At 43.0% G+C, this 20541-nt stretch overlaps 1 protein-coding gene across 1 annotated transcript in view; it reads left to right on the plus strand.

The window, feature by feature from the left end:
• The window catches only part of LOC147718257 (nicotinamide N-methyltransferase-like), a 169862-nt gene extending 151787 nt beyond the window's left edge, over positions 1–18075 (plus strand). The window contains exon 3 of the mRNA XM_086966663.1: positions 17279–18075. Coding sequence (XP_086822789.1) covers positions 17279–17732 — 454 coding nt within the window. The 3' untranslated portion in view covers positions 17733–18075. The remainder of the gene's footprint in view (positions 1–17278) is intronic.
• Positions 18076–20541: the final 2466 nt, after the last annotated feature.

Raw genomic sequence — 20541 nt, forward strand, 5'->3', positions numbered from 1 at the left:
CTGTAGGTGGTGTTCTTGTGGGCTATGTAGCTGTCCGGTGTCTGTTCACGGTGCCATTTCTTCTCTAGCTTACAGCGGGTTTACTTGTAGGCATGGAGGTCTTCAGTGAACCTGCTTTCTTTCTTGCTGGTGTGTCTGTTGGAGGGTTTCTTGATCGGGTTGAGGGTGTTGGCGCAATCATCGATCCATTGTCTGGGGTTACGAGTGGCAGTGTCGGGTCTGTGGGGTCAGCAGGTGGGCTCTGGCCAAGGATGGTGGTTAGCTGGTCTTCAGTGACTTTGCCCCAGCAGCGGTGGGGGATATGTTGGGTGCAGTTCAGCCTGGTCTCCATCAGGAAGGCAACGTCTGGGGAGGTTGAGTAGAGTAGGCCCCAGAGTTCAATGGCGTGTTTGCTGGCGGACCGGGTGTTGAGGAGGATGCATCTTAGGTAGTTGGGTTCTTTCCCGGAGGATGGATTAGCGGCTCAGGTGCTGGTAAAGTTGCAGTTCCGACAGGCGAAGGGTCCTTGTGTAGCTTTCGGGGCCACCAGGACGCAGGTGTGTTATCTTCCAGTGTTGAGTGCATGGAGGGTGCTGACATCGTAGCTGCATCTGGTGTCATGGAATGCGTGGGGGCCAGGTGTTCTGGAGCTGGGGACGATCCAGGTGTGGACAGGCGCAGATGGGCTTGCCTTTGGTGCACCTTCGGCTGCCATATAGGGGAGGTGGGAGGGAGGAGCAGCTGGGAATTGTGAATAGGGAGCCGAATGTGAGAGCAGGGGGACTGAGCGGCGGGAAAACTGAGCGGGCGGGGTACAGAAGGTAAAAGGGGTAAAAATAGGCAAAATTAACAGTAAATAACTGGAATGCAGACAGAAGCAGAACGGTAAAAGAAACACAATAAGACAAAATACAGGAACTAAATCAGGGGGCAGAAAGGCAAAAGAAACACAATTAAGACAAAATACAGGAATTAAATCAGAGATTTCCAAAAAGCACAAAATTCTCCTCAATAGCTGGCATCATTTTTGTTGTGGCTAATTTATTGTTAATTGAAGAGTAAGAGGAATATACTTCCGGCAGATTGTTCCCTTCATCTCTCTGTTGTATCTCGCCCCAAACCTGTAACCCTACCCCTTACCCCTCTACATTTCCTCTGACCTCGTCCTCAAAGATCTCTAAATGTTCTCCCTGCAAAGTAGGTAACCTACAACTGATGTAATTTTAGAACAAAAAGGATGTCATGTAAAGCGATTTGATACCTTTGGGTATAAGCTATTTTAATCCTGATTTTTGAGACCTGAGCAACATGGCTGATGCCTGGTGGAGCTGCTAGACAGCTAATGAGGAGATTGGTCCTGGTTTCCCCTCGACTGTCACCTTCCTAGCCGGACATTGGGCACAGTTCTTCCTCGTCTCCTTGCTATGGCTCATTTCTCCCCTCCTTTCTTCTGAATACTGTCAAACTCATTGTTTGTTTACTGTACCTTACTATGTCACTACGCTATGGTAACTGATATAGCTTGTAATGCAAATTTCCTCTGATAAATCACTCTGATACCCCGGGTCCAGCCAGCGCTATATAAACTTTTCAAATCAAATAAACTCAAAACTGATTTCCCATATTCGCTTCTAGACAGGTATTGAAGAAATTGGCCCTGGTTTCCCCCTGACCATCACTTACCTAGCCTGATTTTGGACACACTTCTTCCTTGTCTGCCTGATACTGACTCCTTCCCTCCCCCTCCTACGAATATTTGCAACAGTAGTTTTGTGTACTGTACCTTTCTATGCTCTTGTAACTGAAGTAACTTTTAATGTAATGATTCTAAATGTTGCGCTATATAAAACGTTATAAAATAAAAAAATATATATACTCTATCTGCAATTTAGATATAAGATACTTCAGATAAATGCCTTTACAGCTATATCGGTGATGTCTCAAACTAAGGAAAGGGACTCCAAGTGTACCTTATGTCTATAAGGGCCAAACAAAAATATTGCACAAGTTTTATTTTTCTGTACAGCACATGTAATGCCTAGAAGAAAATGGATTAAGCAGCTATGTAAAAGTTTGAATATCAGGAGTCACATAGAGATGCTGAGAATTCTAAAACCAGATAGGTCACAGCCCATCGAATTAGATATTAGTGCATTTGTATTGGTTCCAGATATATAAGGAAAAAGAGACCGCTAACATTTTTATGTAAATATACTAGATTTGTCTTACTGCTTGTCTTTTTAATTTTAACTGTGAATTATTGGTCTAGGTCAGCTCATTCAAAGGCAATTTAGTAAGGATACTTTTGTTGCTTATTAGTGAAGGTTTTAATTATTTTTAGCATGATTTTAACTCATTTTAATGTCAGTACTGGTTAACTGAGTAGGCATTTGCACATTATTTTAGGCTGAACAACGCTTCATAGGACCGTGCCAAAATGGGAATCTTAATTTGTATGATTTTTTGGACATTATTCCTTAGCGAAAATTGCACCTAATGTTTATACTTGATGAGATTTATACTGTAATGTTTTTAAAGATTTGTCTGAAATGCTTTCATGATTATTTGAATCGAATCAAGAAACTTTGATGATGATGATATAGGCAGTGTACCTTTTGCGACTCTCGGTGCAGGCTCCAAAAATGAGGATGATTGTTTAAAATCCCTGTATTTGAATTTTCAAATGCAGATGCTTTCTGAAGTAGTCCACTTTGCTTACAGGAACCAGTGCTGCTGGTGGAAAACAACATCTTATTTAGCAGAATCTTTACAGGAACGGGCACTTCACCACATTTTTTTAAATGGAAAGCTATCGAATGGAACAACATTCCACTGTTTTATGCCTTATCACCTTCATGAAAGATTAGGTAACTTTTCTAAATGTTGATTCCAGAATTGTGGCCATAAACCAGTCATACTTTTCATTGATAATGATAAGAAAGGGGTGTTGCCCCTTACATGAAGGGTCCTATTTGTGATTCAGAATGAGTTTTTACCAAGTTACAAAGTGTGTTTAGTACATGGCAAACCGTAACCAGAGGATAAGATACAATAACATAACTTAACTTAACTTAACATAACTTAACATAACTTAACATAACTTAACATAACTTAACATAACTTAAGATAACTTCACCATTTTCCTCTCCTATGGACCTCTTCAAGAAGCATGTTACTTTGCTCACAGATATATCCCAGTAGGCAGACAGTCTCATCATGGCCAACAAAGTAGATCAGACATCTGTCCCCCACTGAAGAGCAGCAACCAGCCGGGGCCCCTAACATCTGTCAGCATCAAAGGCCAGGCCCGTGCCATCCACTGCCAGTGAGGGGTTGGATAGGACTCATGGATGGGAGTTTACTAATAGTTTCTGATATTTTCCAGGCATCTGAGGCTACTTAGAGTGGGGGCACTCAGATCAGGGTGTTAGGTACTTATTTCCACTCTCCTTTCCACAAGTCCAGGGGACATATTCTGATACTGGCCACTCAGCCGAGGGTCTGTAACCTGACACAGAATAGGTGCCTGTCAAGCCAGGACTTCTAGTGTGGAATCACCTCCTCCTCGAAGGGTTAAACAGTCTGTTTGTGTCATTCTCGGTCTGCCCTGGTGCAGTTCCATTGCCCTCTGTCTCCATGACAGTGCAGGGATTACCTCCCGTTTGAATAAAGGATTCATCAGTGTCCGGGATGTGAGCGTACTGAGATCCACCAGAGCTGGAGCCTGCATCCATGCTGGTTATCGTAGAAGGGAAAAATAAGGAATACTGTGAAACTGAGAAATTTGGAGACCTCTCTAGAATCTGTCACAACTGGTAGGAAAAGAGGTAAAGGCCTGAAGGCAAACTATTAAGAAAAGACAGAGCCGAGTTGAGATGTCCTTTGAAAGCATGGGCTGTAGCTATCCTACTTTTAACTAGCGTCAACCAACCCATGACGAGGGTTGTTAACTGAACATAGCCCCACTGGTTTAAATACTGCATCCTCTAGACACCGCCATAGCCTTTTGCACCAATTATAATCTTGCTGTAATGACGTCCTCTACAAGCTTGATGTTCCAGAACACCTGGTAGGTGTTTATTTCTAGTCGGAGTCTATGTTGGTTTGACGGTTTCATATTATTCAATCTTATTCTATGACCCTCAGCTTCCATCATAATGCTCATTGAGAAGTCTCTCAAGGTTTGGATGGATTCTGTCTCCTTATCCTGTCACTTTACATCTCTACGAGATTGTTTAGTGTGTGGAATAGTGAAGTTATAAAAGGGGATAAAATACAGATTAAAATAGAGTATTTGTCCATTCCCTGAGCACTGGACCTGATGTTTGATTTTTTTAATTTTTCTTTGTATTATTGTATTCTTGGTGGGCTACATTCCCTACACTTGATCTTCCTTTATATTTCCTTCCTGCCTTATCACACTTGCCTGACACCATACTTCAGAGATATGGTGTTCTGATCTTTGCTGAGTGCCAAGTCTTTGGTGTCCTGAGAAACCTTTGCTTGCCTGATGCAGCCATGCCACCAAACCACGGACAATTCCCAACAGGTATCAATTGGAAGGCAGTTTCAACAAATGTACGCAATATGCATTACAAAGGAAAGAAATAAGGAGTCACAGCAGTTTTAGAAAAAGGCGGGTATTATTCACCACTTTGAAGAGCATGGCGGGTCTGTTGCAAAGTTATACAGTTATACAGCACTGTACACAACAAATGGGGTGACAACCCGATGGCACTTGGTGAAGGTGATATATACAAAAATATATACAGTGAATAGTGGTGAAAGTGCAAGTGCTGGGGTGAAACAGCGTGGTCGGCGCGTAGTGACAATAGGTAAAATATACAAAGTAGTGGCTCCAGGGATCAAGTTGTAATCACTTAAAACAAGAATGAGTTAATTTCCTGGGAGTACAAAACAAGAAGGGCGCCATAAAATTAAGCTGTGTGGTCGACGGCGTTTCGATCCCCGTCAGTCGGGATCATCATCAGGACTGGGTTGTCAAGGGAGCAGTGCTGTGGGGGTAAGAAAAAGGCTAATCAGAGGGGGGGTGGGGAGGCCATATTTAATTAGGGGCGCGCTAGTGGCTCGCAGGAAGAGCAAGCAGAAATGGGCGAGGGTGGGAGCTAGTGGCTAGTGATAAAGGCGCATATAGGTAAAGGACCAGTAACTGTGGAGTTATGTCTAGGGGAGCAGGTAGTAGACTAGCAATTAAGTAGACGGCTTGAGTTACAGGCCGGGCCTGGCGCAGGTGGACAGGCGCAGGGACTCAGTGTGAGTGGGGGCATATGGCAGACGCAAGAGTAGACCACATTTAGCAAGTAAACTTACATGTCCGCCAAAGGCAATTTCATGCGGTATGAGGGGCTGGTATTCGTGATCCAATGCTGCACAAAGAGGGAGGCATGCATTAGAAAAAACGGGGGGCAAGGGAGTGAAAAAACATGTCCCAAGGGTTAGCAAATAATTTACCTGAATGGCGATTTGGAGGGCTTGAGGCAGCGGGGGTGATCGGCGTCTGAGAGAGGGTGAGAAGGGAGCAAGAGTCAATGAACTGCCGGCGGGTTGTCCGAGGCAGCGAGGGATCGCACACGTAGTACGAGTGGCTCACCTGAGTGAATCAGGACGTCGGATCGGCTGTTGCAAGGGGCGGCTTCTGGCAATGAAGGCCGGAGCTGAGCGCGGTCCGAAGACAGCGTTTAAGAAAAGGACGCCGGTAGAAGGGGGCGGGGCTGGGCGACGGGGCACTGCGCGCGCATAGTGGGAAGGGGCGGGATGGGGCGGGATGTGAGGAGTGACTCGTGGTTGCGGTAGCAACCTGCGTAAACAGGAAATGGTGCGCGTCATCTGAACAAAGTCGGGACAGGGGGTGTGTGTGGCTGTCAGTTGAGATAGCAAACACACGGGCAGACCAGGGGGTGTAAATGCCGGGTTGGTGTGCTAATGGACACGAGTTGGGGCAGGTCAAGGTCACAGGCAAGGCACCAGGGTAAACTGGATGTAATGGTAATTCGACAACCTCGAACACAGAGGTAATGGTACAGAAATACAATAAATTGAAGGTAAACCAGACATTACTATTAATGTACATCAGACAAGGTGCATTAATGATTCACAATGGAACGTAGTGTTCAGCAATATAAGAGAGGGTACAATTGTGCCTAAGTCTGAACAGTGAAGGGAGATAAGGTCAGCAATGGTATCACACCTAGATTGGAATCGACAGGGGTAGGCTGCAAGATTACCATTGGTATGGAAGACTTTTAGAATGCCCTTTCAGAGGCGGAAAAAGCTATAGCAGGGCAGATAGAAGTAGACAAATGGGTCCTTCAGACTGTGATGGTGTTGTTCCACTCATCAAAGGTGTTTAGCCCATGGTTGACTGAGTCTACTCGTGAGATCCATTTGCATTCTGCTCTATTGAGGAGGGCGGTCATGTTACCACCTCTGATAGGTAGTGTTGGTTTTTCAATGACCATCCATCTTAAATCAGTGTCTGCATGTGATTTGTCCAGAAAATGTGCAACTAGGGGAGCTGTTAGTACCTTGCAATTTATCCTGCTTTTATGTTGGATTATGCGTTGCTTGACCATTTGGGTGGTTTGGCCAATGTAGAGGAGATCGCATGGACAACGGATGGCATAAATGACATTCTGGGTTTTGCAATTAGAGTGGTGTGTGAGTTGATGGGATTGCCCATTAAAGAGGAATTCTTTTGTATTTGTGGTTAACTCACATACGCTGCAGGATTGGCATTTGAAATGTCCAAGAACTGGGTCCATACCCCAAGCCGCAGTGATGGTGTTTCTTTGGGTTGAGTTGGATGGCCAGGTAATTGCTCGTACCAGGTGATTGGCGATGTTGTTGCCCCTCTGGTAGGAAAAAAGGGGTGGGTCCTGAAATAGTTCTTCAGAGCGTAAGATGGGCCAATTTTTCTTGATTATTTTAGACACTTTGTTGCTGTCCGGGCTGTATACTGATACGAAGGGAATCCGGGTCATGGTCTTCTTGTCGGTGTTGGGAACCAATAGATCCTCGCGATGATTGTACCAGGCTCGTTTCTTGGCTTTGGTGACAAGGCGTCTGGGGTAACCTCTGCTAGTTAATTTGATAACCAGTATGTCTGCCTCCCTGAAGTAGTCTTTACGCCATTTGCAGTTGCGGCGAATCCTTAGGAACTGGCCATAAGGTAGGCCATCTCGCAGGCTTCTAGGGTGGTTGCTTGAGTAGTGTAGAAGGGTATTACGTTCCGTGGTTTTTCGAAAGAGCAGTGTACCCAAGACGCCGTCTTCCGCATGAATAGTGACATCAAGGAACGGTAGGTCATTTTTGGTCCATTCACTGGTGAATTTTAAATGTTCCTGTGCGGTATTCAACCAGTCAACAAAAAGTACAAGAGAGTCTGATGTTCCGTTCCAAATTAATAGAATATCATCTATGTACCGGCGCCACAGATGGATTTGGGGCCGGTATGGATTGATGGAATTAAGGATCAAAGTTTTTTCCATCTCGTGAACAAACAAAATAGCAAAGTTTGGCGCGAAGCAGGCGCCCATAGACACTCCTTTCACTTGCAGGTAGAAGTTGTTCTTGTACATAAAATAATTGTTCTGTAGGGCAACTCGTAGGAGATCCATAATAAAGTCAGAGGGGATCTGAGTGGGTTGTGGTCTGGAAGTGAGAAGCTTTTTTATGACCTCGAGTCCTTCTTGATGGGGAATGTTAGTATAAAGGGACTCGATGTCCAAACTGGCTAGTATCTGGGACTCTCGATCAAAAGGTTGGTCTTCTATGGTGTTGATAAGGTCCATCGTGTCACGTATGTATGTGTCTATGTACCGGCGCCACAGATGGATTTGGGGCCGGTATGGATTGATGGAATTAAGGATCAAAGTTTTTTCCATCTCGTGAACAAACAAAATAGCAAAGTTTGGCGCGAAGCAGGCGCCCATAGACACTCCTTTCACTTGCAGGTAGAAGTTGTTCTTGTACATAAAATAATTGTTCTGTAGGGCAACTCGTAGGAGATCCATAATAAAGTCAGAGGGGATCTGAGTGGGTTGTGGTCTGGAAGTGAGAAGCTTTTTTATGACCTCGAGTCCTTCTTGATGGGGAATGTTAGTATAAAGGGACTCGATGTCCAAACTGGCTAGTATCTGGGACTCTCGATCAAAAGGTTGGTCTTCTATGGTGTTGATAAGGTCCATCGTGTCACGTATGTATGTGTCTGTGACAGGTACGAATTCCTTAATGATCGAATCCAGGTATTTGCCAAGGGGTTCCAGCACTGATCCGCAGCCAGATACAATGGGGCGTCCGGGGGGATTCCTGGCGTCCTTATGTATTTTGGGGAGAACATACAGGACAGGAGTTCTGGGGTGTGGATTATTGAGGTATTCAAATTCCTTCTTTGTTATGATGTTCCGGTCCTTGGCTGTGGTCGTGATGGATAGGATCTTTTGTTTTATGTCTGTTAATGGGTCTTTAGATAGGATACGGTAATGTTCAATGTTGGTGAGTTGACGTTCAATCTCTTGGTCATATTGGGTGTTATTTAACACGACGATGCCTCCACCCTTGTCTGCAGGCTTTATGACAATCTCACTGTTGTTTTTAAGAGACATGAGCGCTTCCTTCTCTGTTAAAGGAAGATTGTCCCGTGGATTATCTTTTGTACCTACTGTAAGAACCAATTTCCTGGAGTTGCAATCCAATCTCCTCAAATTCTTCAGAAGAATCCGGCTGAAACAATTTTTTGCCGACAAACCAGACTCCGGCACGGGTCCCATCTCACCCTTCCGGCTGCCCTCCACCTTCAATCCTCCATCCAACCAGATGCCACCCGAAATATTGGCTTTTGAAAGACTAGTTATGAAAGAAGTCATGGACCTTAAAGCAACACCTCGGTTCATCCCGTACAATCTTCCTTTAACAGAGAAGGAAGCGCTCATGTCTCTTAAAAACAACAGTGAGATTGTCATAAAGCCTGCAGACAAGGGTGGAGGCATCGTCGTGTTAAATAACACCCAATATGACCAAGAGATTGAACGTCAACTCACCAACATTGAACATTACCGTATCCTATCTAAAGACCCATTAACAGACATAAAACAAAAGATCCTATCCATCACGACCACAGCCAAGGACCGGAACATCATAACAAAGAAGGAATTTGAATACCTCAATAATCCACACCCCAGAACTCCTGTCCTGTATGTTCTCCCCAAAATACATAAGGACGCCAGGAATCCCCCCGGACGCCCCATTGTATCTGGCTGCGGATCAGTGCTGGAACCCCTTGGCAAATACCTGGATTCGATCATTAAGGAATTCGTACCTGTCACAGACACATACATACGTGACACGATGGACCTTATCAACACCATAGAAGACCAACCTTTTGATCGAGAGTCCCAGATACTAGCCAGTTTGGACATCGAGTCCCTTTATACTAACATTCCCCATCAAGAAGGACTCGAGGTCATAAAAAAGCTTCTCACTTCCAGACCACAACCCACTCAGATCCCCTCTGACTTTATTATGGATCTCCTACGAGTTGCCCTACAGAACAATTATTTTATGTACAAGAACAACTTCTACCTGCAAGTGAAAGGAGTGTCTATGGGCGCCTGCTTCGCGCCAAACTTTGCTATTTTGTTTGTTCACGAGATGGAAAAAACTTTGATCCTTAATTCCATCAATCCATACCGGCCCCAAATCCATCTGTGGCGCCGGTACATAGATGATATTCTATTAATTTGGAACGGAACATCAGACTCTCTTGTACTTTTTGTTGACTGGTTGAATACCGCACAGGAACATTTAAAATTCACCAGTGAATGGACCAAAAATGACCTACCGTTCCTTGATGTCACTATTCATGCGGAAGACGGCGTCTTGGGTACACTGCTCTTTCGAAAAACCACGGAACGTAATACCCTTCTACACTACTCAAGCAACCACCCTAGAAGCCTGCGAGATGGCCTACCTTATGGCCAGTTCCTAAGGATTCGCCGCAACTGCAAATGGCGTAAAGACTACTTCAGGGAGGCAGACATACTGGTTATCAAATTAACTAGCAGAGGTTACCCCAGACGCCTTGTCACCAAAGCCAAGAAACGAGCCTGGTACAATCATCGCGAGGATCTATTGGTTCCCAACACCGACAAGAAGACCATGACCCGGATTCCCTTCGTATCAGTATACAGCCCGGACAGCAACAAAGTGTCTAAAATAATCAAGAAAAATTGGCCCATCTTACGCTCTGAAGAACTATTTCAGGACCCACCCCTTTTTTCCTACCAGAGGGGCAACAACATCGCCAATCACCTGGTACGAGCAATTACCTGGCCATCCAACTCAACCCAAAGAAACACCATCACTGCGGCTTGGGGTATGGACCCAGTTCTTGGACATTTCAAATGCCAATCCTGCAGCGTATGTGAGTTAACCACAAATACAAAAGAATTCCTCTTTAATGGGCAATCCCATCAACTCACACACCACTCTAATTGCAAAACCCAGAATGTCATTTATGCCATCCGTTGTCCATGCGATCTCCTCTACATTGGCCAAACCACCCAAATGGTCAAGCAACGCATAATCCAACATAAAAGCAGGATAAATTGCAAGGTACTAACAGCTCCCCTAGTTGCACATTTTCTGGACAAATCACATGCAGACACTGATTTAAGATGGATGGTCATTGAAAAACCAACACTACCTATCAGAGGTGGTAACATGACCGCCCTCCTCAATAGAGCAGAATGCAAATGGATCTCACGAGTAGACTCAGTCAACCATGGGCTAAACACCTTTGATGAGTGGAACAACACCATCACAGTCTGAAGGACCCATTTGTCTACTTCTATCTGCCCTGCTATAGCTTTTTCCGCCTCTGAAAGGGCATTCTAAAAGTCTTCCATACCAATGGTAATCTTGCAGCCTACCCCTGTCGATTCCAATCTAGGTGTGATACCATTGCTGACCTTATATCCCTTCACTGTTCAGACTTAGGCACAATTGTACCCTCTCTTATATTGCTGAACACTACGTTCCATTGTGAATCATTAATGCACCTTGTCTGATGTACATTAATAGTAATGTCTGGTTTACCTTCAATTTATTGTATTTCTGTACCATTACCTCTGTGTTCGAGGTTGTCGAATTACCATTACATCCAGTTTACCCTGGTGCCTTGCCTGTGACCTTGACCTGCCCCAACTCGTGTCCATTAGCACACCAACCCGGCATTTACACCCCCTGGTCTGCCCGTGTGTTTGCTATCTCAACTGACAGCCACACACACCCCCTGTCCCGACTTTGTTCAGATGACGCGCACCATTTCCTGTTTACGCAGGTTGCTACCGCAACCACGAGTCACTCCTCACATCCCGCCCCATCCCGCCCCTTCCCACTATGCGCGCGCAGTGCCCCGTCGCCCAGCCCCGCCCCCTTCTACCGGCGTCCTTTTCTTAAACGCTGTCTTCGGACCGCGCTCAGCTCCGGCCTTCATTGCCAGAAGCCGCCCCTTGCAACAGCCGATCCGACGTCCTGATTCACTCAGGTGAGCCACTCGTACTACGTGTGCGATCCCTCGCTGCCTCGGACAACCCGCCGGCAGTTCATTGACTCTTGCTCCCTTCTCACCCTCTCTCAGACGCCGATCACCCCCGCTGCCTCAAGCCCTCCAAATCGCCATTCAGGTAAATTATTTGCTAACCCTTGGGACATGTTTTTTCACTCCCTTGCCCCCCGTTTTTTCTAATGCATGCCTCCCTCTTTGTGCAGCATTGGATCACGAATACCAGCCCCTCATACCGCATGAAATTGCCTTTGGCGGACATGTAAGTTTACTTGCTAAATGTGGTCTACTCTTGCGTCTGCCATATGCCCCCACTCACACTGAGTCCCTGCGCCTGTCCACCTGCGCCAGGCCCGGCCTGTAACTCAAGCCGTCTGCCATCTACTTAATTGCTAGTCTACTACCTGCTCCCCTAGACATAACTCCACAGTTACTGGTCCTTTACCTATATGCGCCTTTATCACTAGCCACTAGCTCCCACCCTCGCCCATTTCTGCTTGCTCTTCCTGCGAGCCACTAGCGCGCCCCTAATTAAATATGGCCTCCCCACCCCCCCTCTGATTAGCCTTTTTCTTACCCCCACAGCACTGCTCCCTTGACAACCCAGTCCTGATGATGATCCCGACTGACGGGGATCGAAACGCCGTCGACCACACAGCTTAATTTTATGGCGCCCTTCTTGTTTTGTACTCCCAGGAAATTAACTCATTCTTGTTTTAAGTGATTACAACTTGATCCCTGGAGCCATTACTTTGTATATTTTACCTATTGTCACTACGCGCCGACCACGCTGTTTCACCCCAGCACTTGCACTTTCACCACTATTCACTGTATATATTTTTGTATATATCACCTTCACCAAGTGCCATCGGGTTGTCACCCCATTTGTTGTGTACAGTGCTGTATAACTGTATAACTTTGCAACAGACCCGCCATGCTCTTCAAAGTGGTGAATAATACCCGCCTTTTTCTAAAACTGCTGTGACTCCTTATTTCTTTCCTTTGTAATGCATATTGCGTACATTTGTTGAAACTGCCTTCCAATTGATACCTGTTGGGAATTGTTCTTATTCACAGTATATACCCATCCCAACTCGGTCTATGGGTTTTCTCCTGTTTATCCTACACCAAACCACGGACAGCACCTACTTACTGCGGTATCATGCAATGCAAAGGGTCAAACTCGTTATTTCAAATGTGTGAAAGGGGAGTGCTATAGATTGGAGTAATGTGTAGTAGAGTGAATTGGCTTAGAGTGTTGTTAAGTGGAGTAGAGTGTCATAGAGTGGGATAAAGGGGAGTGGAGTGGAGTTAGGTAGAGTGGATGACTTACAGTGGAATAGCGCTGAGTGCAATGGCAAAGAGTGAAGTGGTGCAGAGTGGAATGGCGTACAGTGGAATAACATGGAATGGAGTGCCCTAGAGTTGAGTAGCAGGTTGTAGAGTGCTGGAAAGTGTTGTAGTTCATAGAGTGGAGTGGTATATAGTGTCATAGAGTTGAGTGGCATAAAGTGGCATACAGTGGCGTGGCAAACAGTAGAGTAGTGGAGTATAGTGGAGTACAGTAGTTTGTCATAAGGGAGAGTGGATTAACTAAGGGATTAGTGGCATAGAATGAGTTGCGTATCATCTCCTAGAGTGGCATAGAGTGGCATACTGTGTTGGACAGTGGTATGTAGGGGCATATTATCATAGAGTGTCTCACAGTGGTTTAGAGTTCAGTAGAGTTTTATTGTGTGGAGTTGCACAGAGTAGAGTAGGATGTTATAAAGTGGAGCGGCATAGAGTAGAGTCTTGTAGAGTGGCTCAGAGTAGAGTAAAGTGTCATAAAGTGTTTTTGGTCTATGGCCGAGTGGTGGCTGCAGCTATTTTAATTTTGTCTTTCAGTTGCTGCCGACTATTGGAGCGGCTCGCGTTTATCTAACCTAACTTTTCGTACAACAATGTAAGTATCTGGAGGCTATTTGACTGTCAGCACACTAGTTGTAGCCCCAGCACTTTTTCACATATAGTACCTGGTTTTATTTATTTCACCGTTTCCCATAGAATTTTCATCAATATGACGATCGCACCTTAGTAATTTATGTCCTTTGGTGATACAGTTTGGTGTATTGGAGTGAGAACATGCTTCAATGACTTTGTTTATGTTGGCATTTGTGCACCCCAATGATACCTTGAGATACTAATAGTATCCTTGTCTCTTTAGATTATTTTGTGCTTTCTTCGGATTTGGAGCCTCCTGGCCCAAAACCTCCTGATGTCCTACCCATGGTAAATGCCCTCGGCCCCCCCCCCGTTTTTCAACTAATATGCGATTAAGGTATTTTCTTTTGTATCTGAGTAGTGCATTTTACCCTTCATTTTTTCTTAGATTTACCTGCCCCGTCACACCCCTTCACATCCTGATGAAGACCCCGCTTTAAGGCTGAACTGTTGCCTATCTTTGTATTAGGGTTGAAAAGTCAAATTTGTTTCCTCCTTACTAACAGCTTGCGCTGAGAATGAATCGGATATATGTACCAGTGCATTTAGCATGTTGTTGCACTAAATATGCTATGAACATTCTATGTCCTCTGTTGTAGTTGGCTCATAGTTGAAGCCAGGGTGATTTATATACTTCTTCATAGATTGATGAATTTACTACTATACTAAAGATTGTACATAGTTTTGTCACTATTTATTCTCACACTCCACTATCCATGCCCTCCTTCCATGACCTGGGCACACCCTTTTTATGATGATGATTGAATGCTTCTGTTATTTTTTATTTTTTGCTTTATATACACACGGTGAGTAAAACAAGTGTGGTGAAAATTTTCAAGCAACTTTGTGTTGAGTTCTTTGTATGTTTCTATAGACTTTTCAGTTTCGTGCACTGGGACCCTTCTTATATGTATCATACAGTGTACCATAGCATAACATATGGCATAGCATAGAGCAAAGTAAATTGTCGTAGAGTGGGGTGCTGTGTTGTAAAGTAGAGTGCTGTGGAGTGGAGTAGAGTTGAGTGGCATAGTACCGAGTGGACTAAAGTTTCATAGAATTAAGTGGTGTGTCATAGAGTGATTTGGCATGGAGTGTCTTGAGTGTCAGAAACTGTCATGGAGTGTTGTAGAGTTGAGTGGCATGGAGTGGCATTGAGTGGAGTGGTGTAGAGTATAGTAGTGGAGAGCAGTTGATTAGACTGGAGAATTGTGTCATAGGGTAGAGTGGAGTGGACTAGGGTGGAGTTGTATAGTTGGAGTTGCTCAGAGTGTCGTTGAGGGGTGCATTGTGCCATAGAGTGTAATATAGTGTTAAATAGTGACATAGACTGTAGAACAGTGTAGCACAGTGGATTGGCCTAGAGTGGAGTAGAGTTCGGTAGACTGGAGAGGTGTAAAGTGTCATAGAGTGGAGTATAGCATTGTCGAACACAGTAGACTGCAGTGGCATAGACTTGAGTTATGTAGAGTTCAGAGACATACATACAGTAACGTATTGTATTGTACAGTGTCATGTTGTAGAATACATTGCTGTGTCATACAGTAGAGTGGCTTAGAGTGTGTTGGTGTAGGGTATTGTGTCTTTCATTTACTTAGAATAGAGTGGCTTAGAGTGTAGTGAAATAGCAGTGGCATACATTGGAGTGGAGTAGGGTGGCATAGGGTGCAATATTGTACTGGAGTAGAGTGCCATAGAGTGGAGCACCACACAATGCAATAGGGTAGAGTGGAGTGGACTGGCATACATTGGAGTGGCATAGAGTGAAACAGCATGTGGTGGATTTGCATAGAGTGGACAGGCTTATAGTAGAGTAGCAGAGTGGTGTACAGTCTAGTGGATTAGTATTGAGTGGAACAGATAAGAGTGACACGCTACAGATTGCAGTGGCATAGTTTTGAATAGCATACAGTGGAATGGCAGAGAGTAGATTGAAATAGTGTGATGTAGAGTTTGTTTGAGGGGGAGGTGTGGTGGTGTGGCCAGAGTGGCTGACTGCAGAGTGTGAGGCTCATGGTTCAATCCTCAGCACCAGCGGCAGCTCAGATTTGCATCACATGACTCTGGGCAATAGCTTATTTCACCTCCCCGATGTCCCACAGCTCCTTCAAACCCTTAATGGGTGATTTGTTTGCGCATTACAAATTGGAATTATTATTAGAGTAAAGTGACTTGCCATGGAGTGGAGTAGAGCGGTGTGTCATACAGTGGAGTGTGGTGTTGTACAGTGGAATGGGGTGGCATGTCATAGATTTTAGTTTAAAAAGACGTAGTGTGAAAATGGTTGAATGGATGTACATGACATTTTGCAGATATGTAGAATATGGTGTGCAGAGTAATGCCAGGCGGTGCCATGCGCTGAATTGTGTTTCTCCAGATTTACCAAGCAACCCAGGGTGACACATGGTGGTCTTGCATTGCTTGGTATTGTGTGATGTATTCTGCAGGGTGCACCACAGTGACTTTGTGGTAAACTGTGGTACATGCCAATGGAATGCTTCCTTTCATCTGCGGAAATGGCAGAATTTGGCAACTTGCGCATTTGTAGACAGAGGTCTGGTCAAATTCTTTCAACCGCTGCATGGCAGAAATTTTTCCCGTAAGGTTCCAGAAATAAGAATTAGATTTTCCATCCCCTAGTGGCTGCCAAAGGGATGCCTTATGAGTAAATTTGCATGTGCAAAAAGATTTTGTACTTGAGCGGCAGCCAAATAAACTGGAACGGATGGGTTCACACAACTGGCACTAAATTCTAGCAGGAACAGTGCGACATGCATATTTCCACCCATTTGCAGAACTCAGCGGAATCTTGCAGAGTTCTTCTTTAACTACATGGAAATATGCAGAGTGAAAGTCTGCAAGCTCCACCCACGTGCTTATGTGAACAGATAATGACTGCCTTTGCAAAATTAAAGGCATCCGTATTATTTTTACTACACTTTAGCTGTGTTCTGGGTTACACCAAAAATATAGGTCAGTTTGCTTTTATGTTGTCCCTACCTATTGCCACTTGATTAAAGTGGTAATAGGTAGGGAAATGCATTTATATTTTTCTGAATACTTTTAAAAAGGTTTACAGAGTACAGCTCTAGAACGTTGGAAGTACTTTGTATTTTTACTAATATACATTTTTAATTAATTTTAAATAGCTCATAAACATCTTGGTATTTCCATGGTACTCTGCACAAAATATATTGTGGAGGATTGAATATGTACAAACTGAAAGTACATTGTAGTACAATATGTTAGAGTGTTATATTGTTTTTTTGTTTAAATGTCTACATATTTAATTTTTAATATGTCCTAGGTAGCAATTTATTAAAAAATATATAGAAAATATAAAGAATTGTTAAATAATTGTCCTTACCTATTAACACTTTAATAAAGTAAAAGGTTGGAAAAAAATATAAAACCTTATCTATATCTAGACCCGTAAATCAGACAACAGCCTAAAAATTTGATGCAGCCACAGATATCACTAATTTCAAATGACTTATAAGTTTGAAAATACTTATCCTACTTACCTCTACTACTCAAAAGAATAATCCACAAACCGTAATTTATAACCTTTTCAAATTCCATCCATGTCAGTTGAACTGTATTTAATCTCTTCATGCAATACACATGTCTATATAAAGGACAATACAGTAAAAACACGTTTCCTTGTATAACTTGTGAGAAAAGAACATTTTTTATCAATAATACATCAAAATATTATTTTTTCTTTTTTAGGGATACTTGGCCTGAGAAGCAAAATGTGCTACAAAGAAAAATCCAGCACATTCTTAAATATGACATCAGCACAATTAACCCCTTGTCTCCCACCACTCTGCCTCAGGCTGACTGCTTGATTTTGCCTAATTGTTTGGAGACCCACGTGATAAATAAAGAGGGGTTCTGCAGTGCTTTAAGAAATGCCTCATCACTGTTAAAAAATGGAGGGCATTTAATCATGATAGCGGCCCTCGATACCACTTTTTACATGATTGGGAGCTTTAAGTTTCCTCATCTATGTATCGATGAGAGTTTTGTAAGAAAAGCGCTGGATGATGCTCACTATGTCATTGAGAAGCTGCAGGTGTTTCATCGGAGGGTTAATCAATTGTATGATGTGATAGATTACAGTGGTGTAATACTTGTTCATGCTCGAAAAGAAATACCTGTTTATTGTACATATGAAACATAATTGATAGAAATAATGTCTACAAAGAGGAAATGAATAGTTTGTTCCTCACCTGAATCAAGTTTCTTCTGTTTGCTCCTTTCTTGACCCTAATGCTTCTGACACCAGTGGTGCTCTGCTCTCTGCCTCTCCTCACTGCTTTTGATGGGACCACTTTCCCTTGGCTCTGCCAGGTTCTGTTTCAGTCAATATCCCCTTGATCTTTACTGCAAAGTAAAATGGATTGTGCTTCAATCAATAACAACTGGAAAGACTGATGATTTGATCTTGCATTTGATTCCATTTTGTAGCAGAAAATATTATTTAAATCCTACAATAAAATATTGGATGTTTTGTTCTACAATGCTATAGCTCTGAATGTGTGTGTGTCCATTAATTCTCATAAATAGATGGTTCAGCTATCCAATGGATATTTTACCATTGGAGGAAAGGATATAGCATTCTTTCCACTATCTATGAATTCCAAATGCACATGTTATATTTAAATGTAGCTTTAAAACGCACTATTGAAATGAGTAATAATAGTGATTCTATTCATGTGTTTCATTAGTTTGTAGTACACTAAGTAATGGTGTGGAATAAATCCACTTCTGCAGACTCATTTTAAGATTAGATATTTTTAATACATATTTAAGAGTGTCTATCAACAAAACAACTGCAACAGCAAGGACAATCAATCTACCTGTATTCCCTCCTCTCACCCTTCCTTTCCTCTGTACAACCACCCTTTTTACCCATCCCCCCACCCTGCTCCTTTTATTCCCTGCAGACATCGTATGTATTGTTGAGACATTTTACAATGGCCTATTAGTGGGGGGTCTATGGGCCTGACTTCTATTTTGGCATTTAGCCCATCCATCCTCTCTGATGGAGGGTTCAATCCACGCGCCTTCAAATGGACATGTAATTCACACACTTGAGATAAATGGACAAAGTAATCACACCAGCAGACCACACTATAAATCACACCTCCTTTCATACCATTAACTTGTACCTTTCTCTTTTGTAAGCTGCAAGGAATAGGGTGTATTTTTTGCCTTGTACTGCTACTTTATTGTTTTCCTGGTTCTTTCCACTAATCTAGATATTTGTAAAATTATATTTTTATCTACCCCATGTCCAAATAAAGGAGACCCAGATATTATGATACATTACTAACTGTTATGCTAGAGGACCTACAATTGGTGCCCTTGTACAACTTTTACAGATAAAAGGCACATGTGAGAGAGAGTTGTCATAAGTGTGAATGCTGTTTCTAACAACAGGCACTCACAGAGGGAATCCGCAAGGGAGAATTCACGCACTCCCTGGCTTTGAATCTTCTTCATTGAAGGTTTTGCGGGAATCCCTGGTTGATTTGAGATTGTAAAATGACTGTATGTCATTCAGCAATTCTTACCTCATGTGTTCATACATCTATATGTATAATAATTTGTCAAGTTTTTATTTTTGAAGGTGCATTTTTACCTAAAGAAAACAATAATCTAATTGTAATAGTGAAGTGTACTCTGCATATCATCTATTCCTTCTAATTTAGTAATCTCTGTCTCCCCCACGCACCACCATGTGCAAACTCGCCCTGTCAGGGCCCCCTTACTTGCATGTCTGCCACCATTTCCATATTTCGCAAACTGACATATTATTTGCACCAAACACCCTCACACATGTCTTGAACAATGAGGCAAACTTTCTAGTAATAGCATAATCTGCTATTCTTGCCTGCCTTCATGGATAGATCGAGAACATTGATTGTAAACTCTCCTGCCCTACTGAAAAAAATATTCTGGTGTAAAATACAGATCAAACAAAGTTTTAACATGTTGGTTCTTTAGACCGGCTTTTAATAATACCTTGTCACCAAAGTCTAAGGATTCTTGCAATAATGGGTCCTCTGTCACCAACCTACCTCCTTATTTATCATTCCGAGATTCTTGGTCGTCCGGTTTTGCATCAATACATCATAAATAGATACAATCTTAGCTCTTTTACCAATTGCCTCAAATATAGATATCTAAATCATTGGTCCGGAGGTCTTCCCCTGCCTACTCAAGAAGTCCTAAATCTGAAAATATTTTAAAAAGTATTGAGTGGTGATCCCAAATTTCTCTTGAAGATCCACAAAATGAACTCGTATTTTCTCCAGGGAAGAGACCTCCAAAGCACGGTATTCCTTTTAGCCACCAATTCCTTACTATTGGGTCATGGAATATTGCTGGTATGGTGAGTGTCTTCCAAAGTGGCGCGTAGTAATTATATTTGGATAGTTTTATTTTCTTTTTACATAGTCTCCATAGTCTGAAAGCCCCTAGCAGGATCTCAAATTTAGCTTTTTTTGTAACAGCTTGTTTCCAAATTTTTCAGCAATAGACCTTTAGCACCCTTCTCCGCTATAAGTTCATAAATCAAATGCGATTCTGCTGCGCTGTGCAAGTGTGTATTTCCAGTAATCAAAATTCACATATTTTGTAATATACATGTTCAATAGTACATTGTATATTTGGGACCCCTCAGCTACCCCAATTCTTGGGTGGAGTCATGAATTTAGAAGCTCTTCTTATCTTTTTAAATCTCCAAAGAAAGCCATAATATAAACCTTCTAACTTATTAATCACCTATGATTGAATTCCAACAGAATAGCTCTAAAGACCTGGCTCTTCAAACAGTAGCAGATCCCCCGTAGTGCTTTAAGACCCTCGCTGCTATGTAGTGTGCTTTACAAATGCCATGATTGATTGATTGATTGAATAAATAAATAAATATAGCAATTTAGGCTGGACAGTTATTTTTATTATGTTCCCCCTTCCCTCCAGTG

Source organism: Lissotriton vulgaris, chromosome 4_1 (assembly GCF_964263255.1).
Source record: "Lissotriton vulgaris chromosome 4_1, aLisVul1.2, whole genome shotgun sequence".
Taxonomy (NCBI): Eukaryota; Metazoa; Chordata; class Amphibia; order Caudata; family Salamandridae; genus Lissotriton; species Lissotriton vulgaris.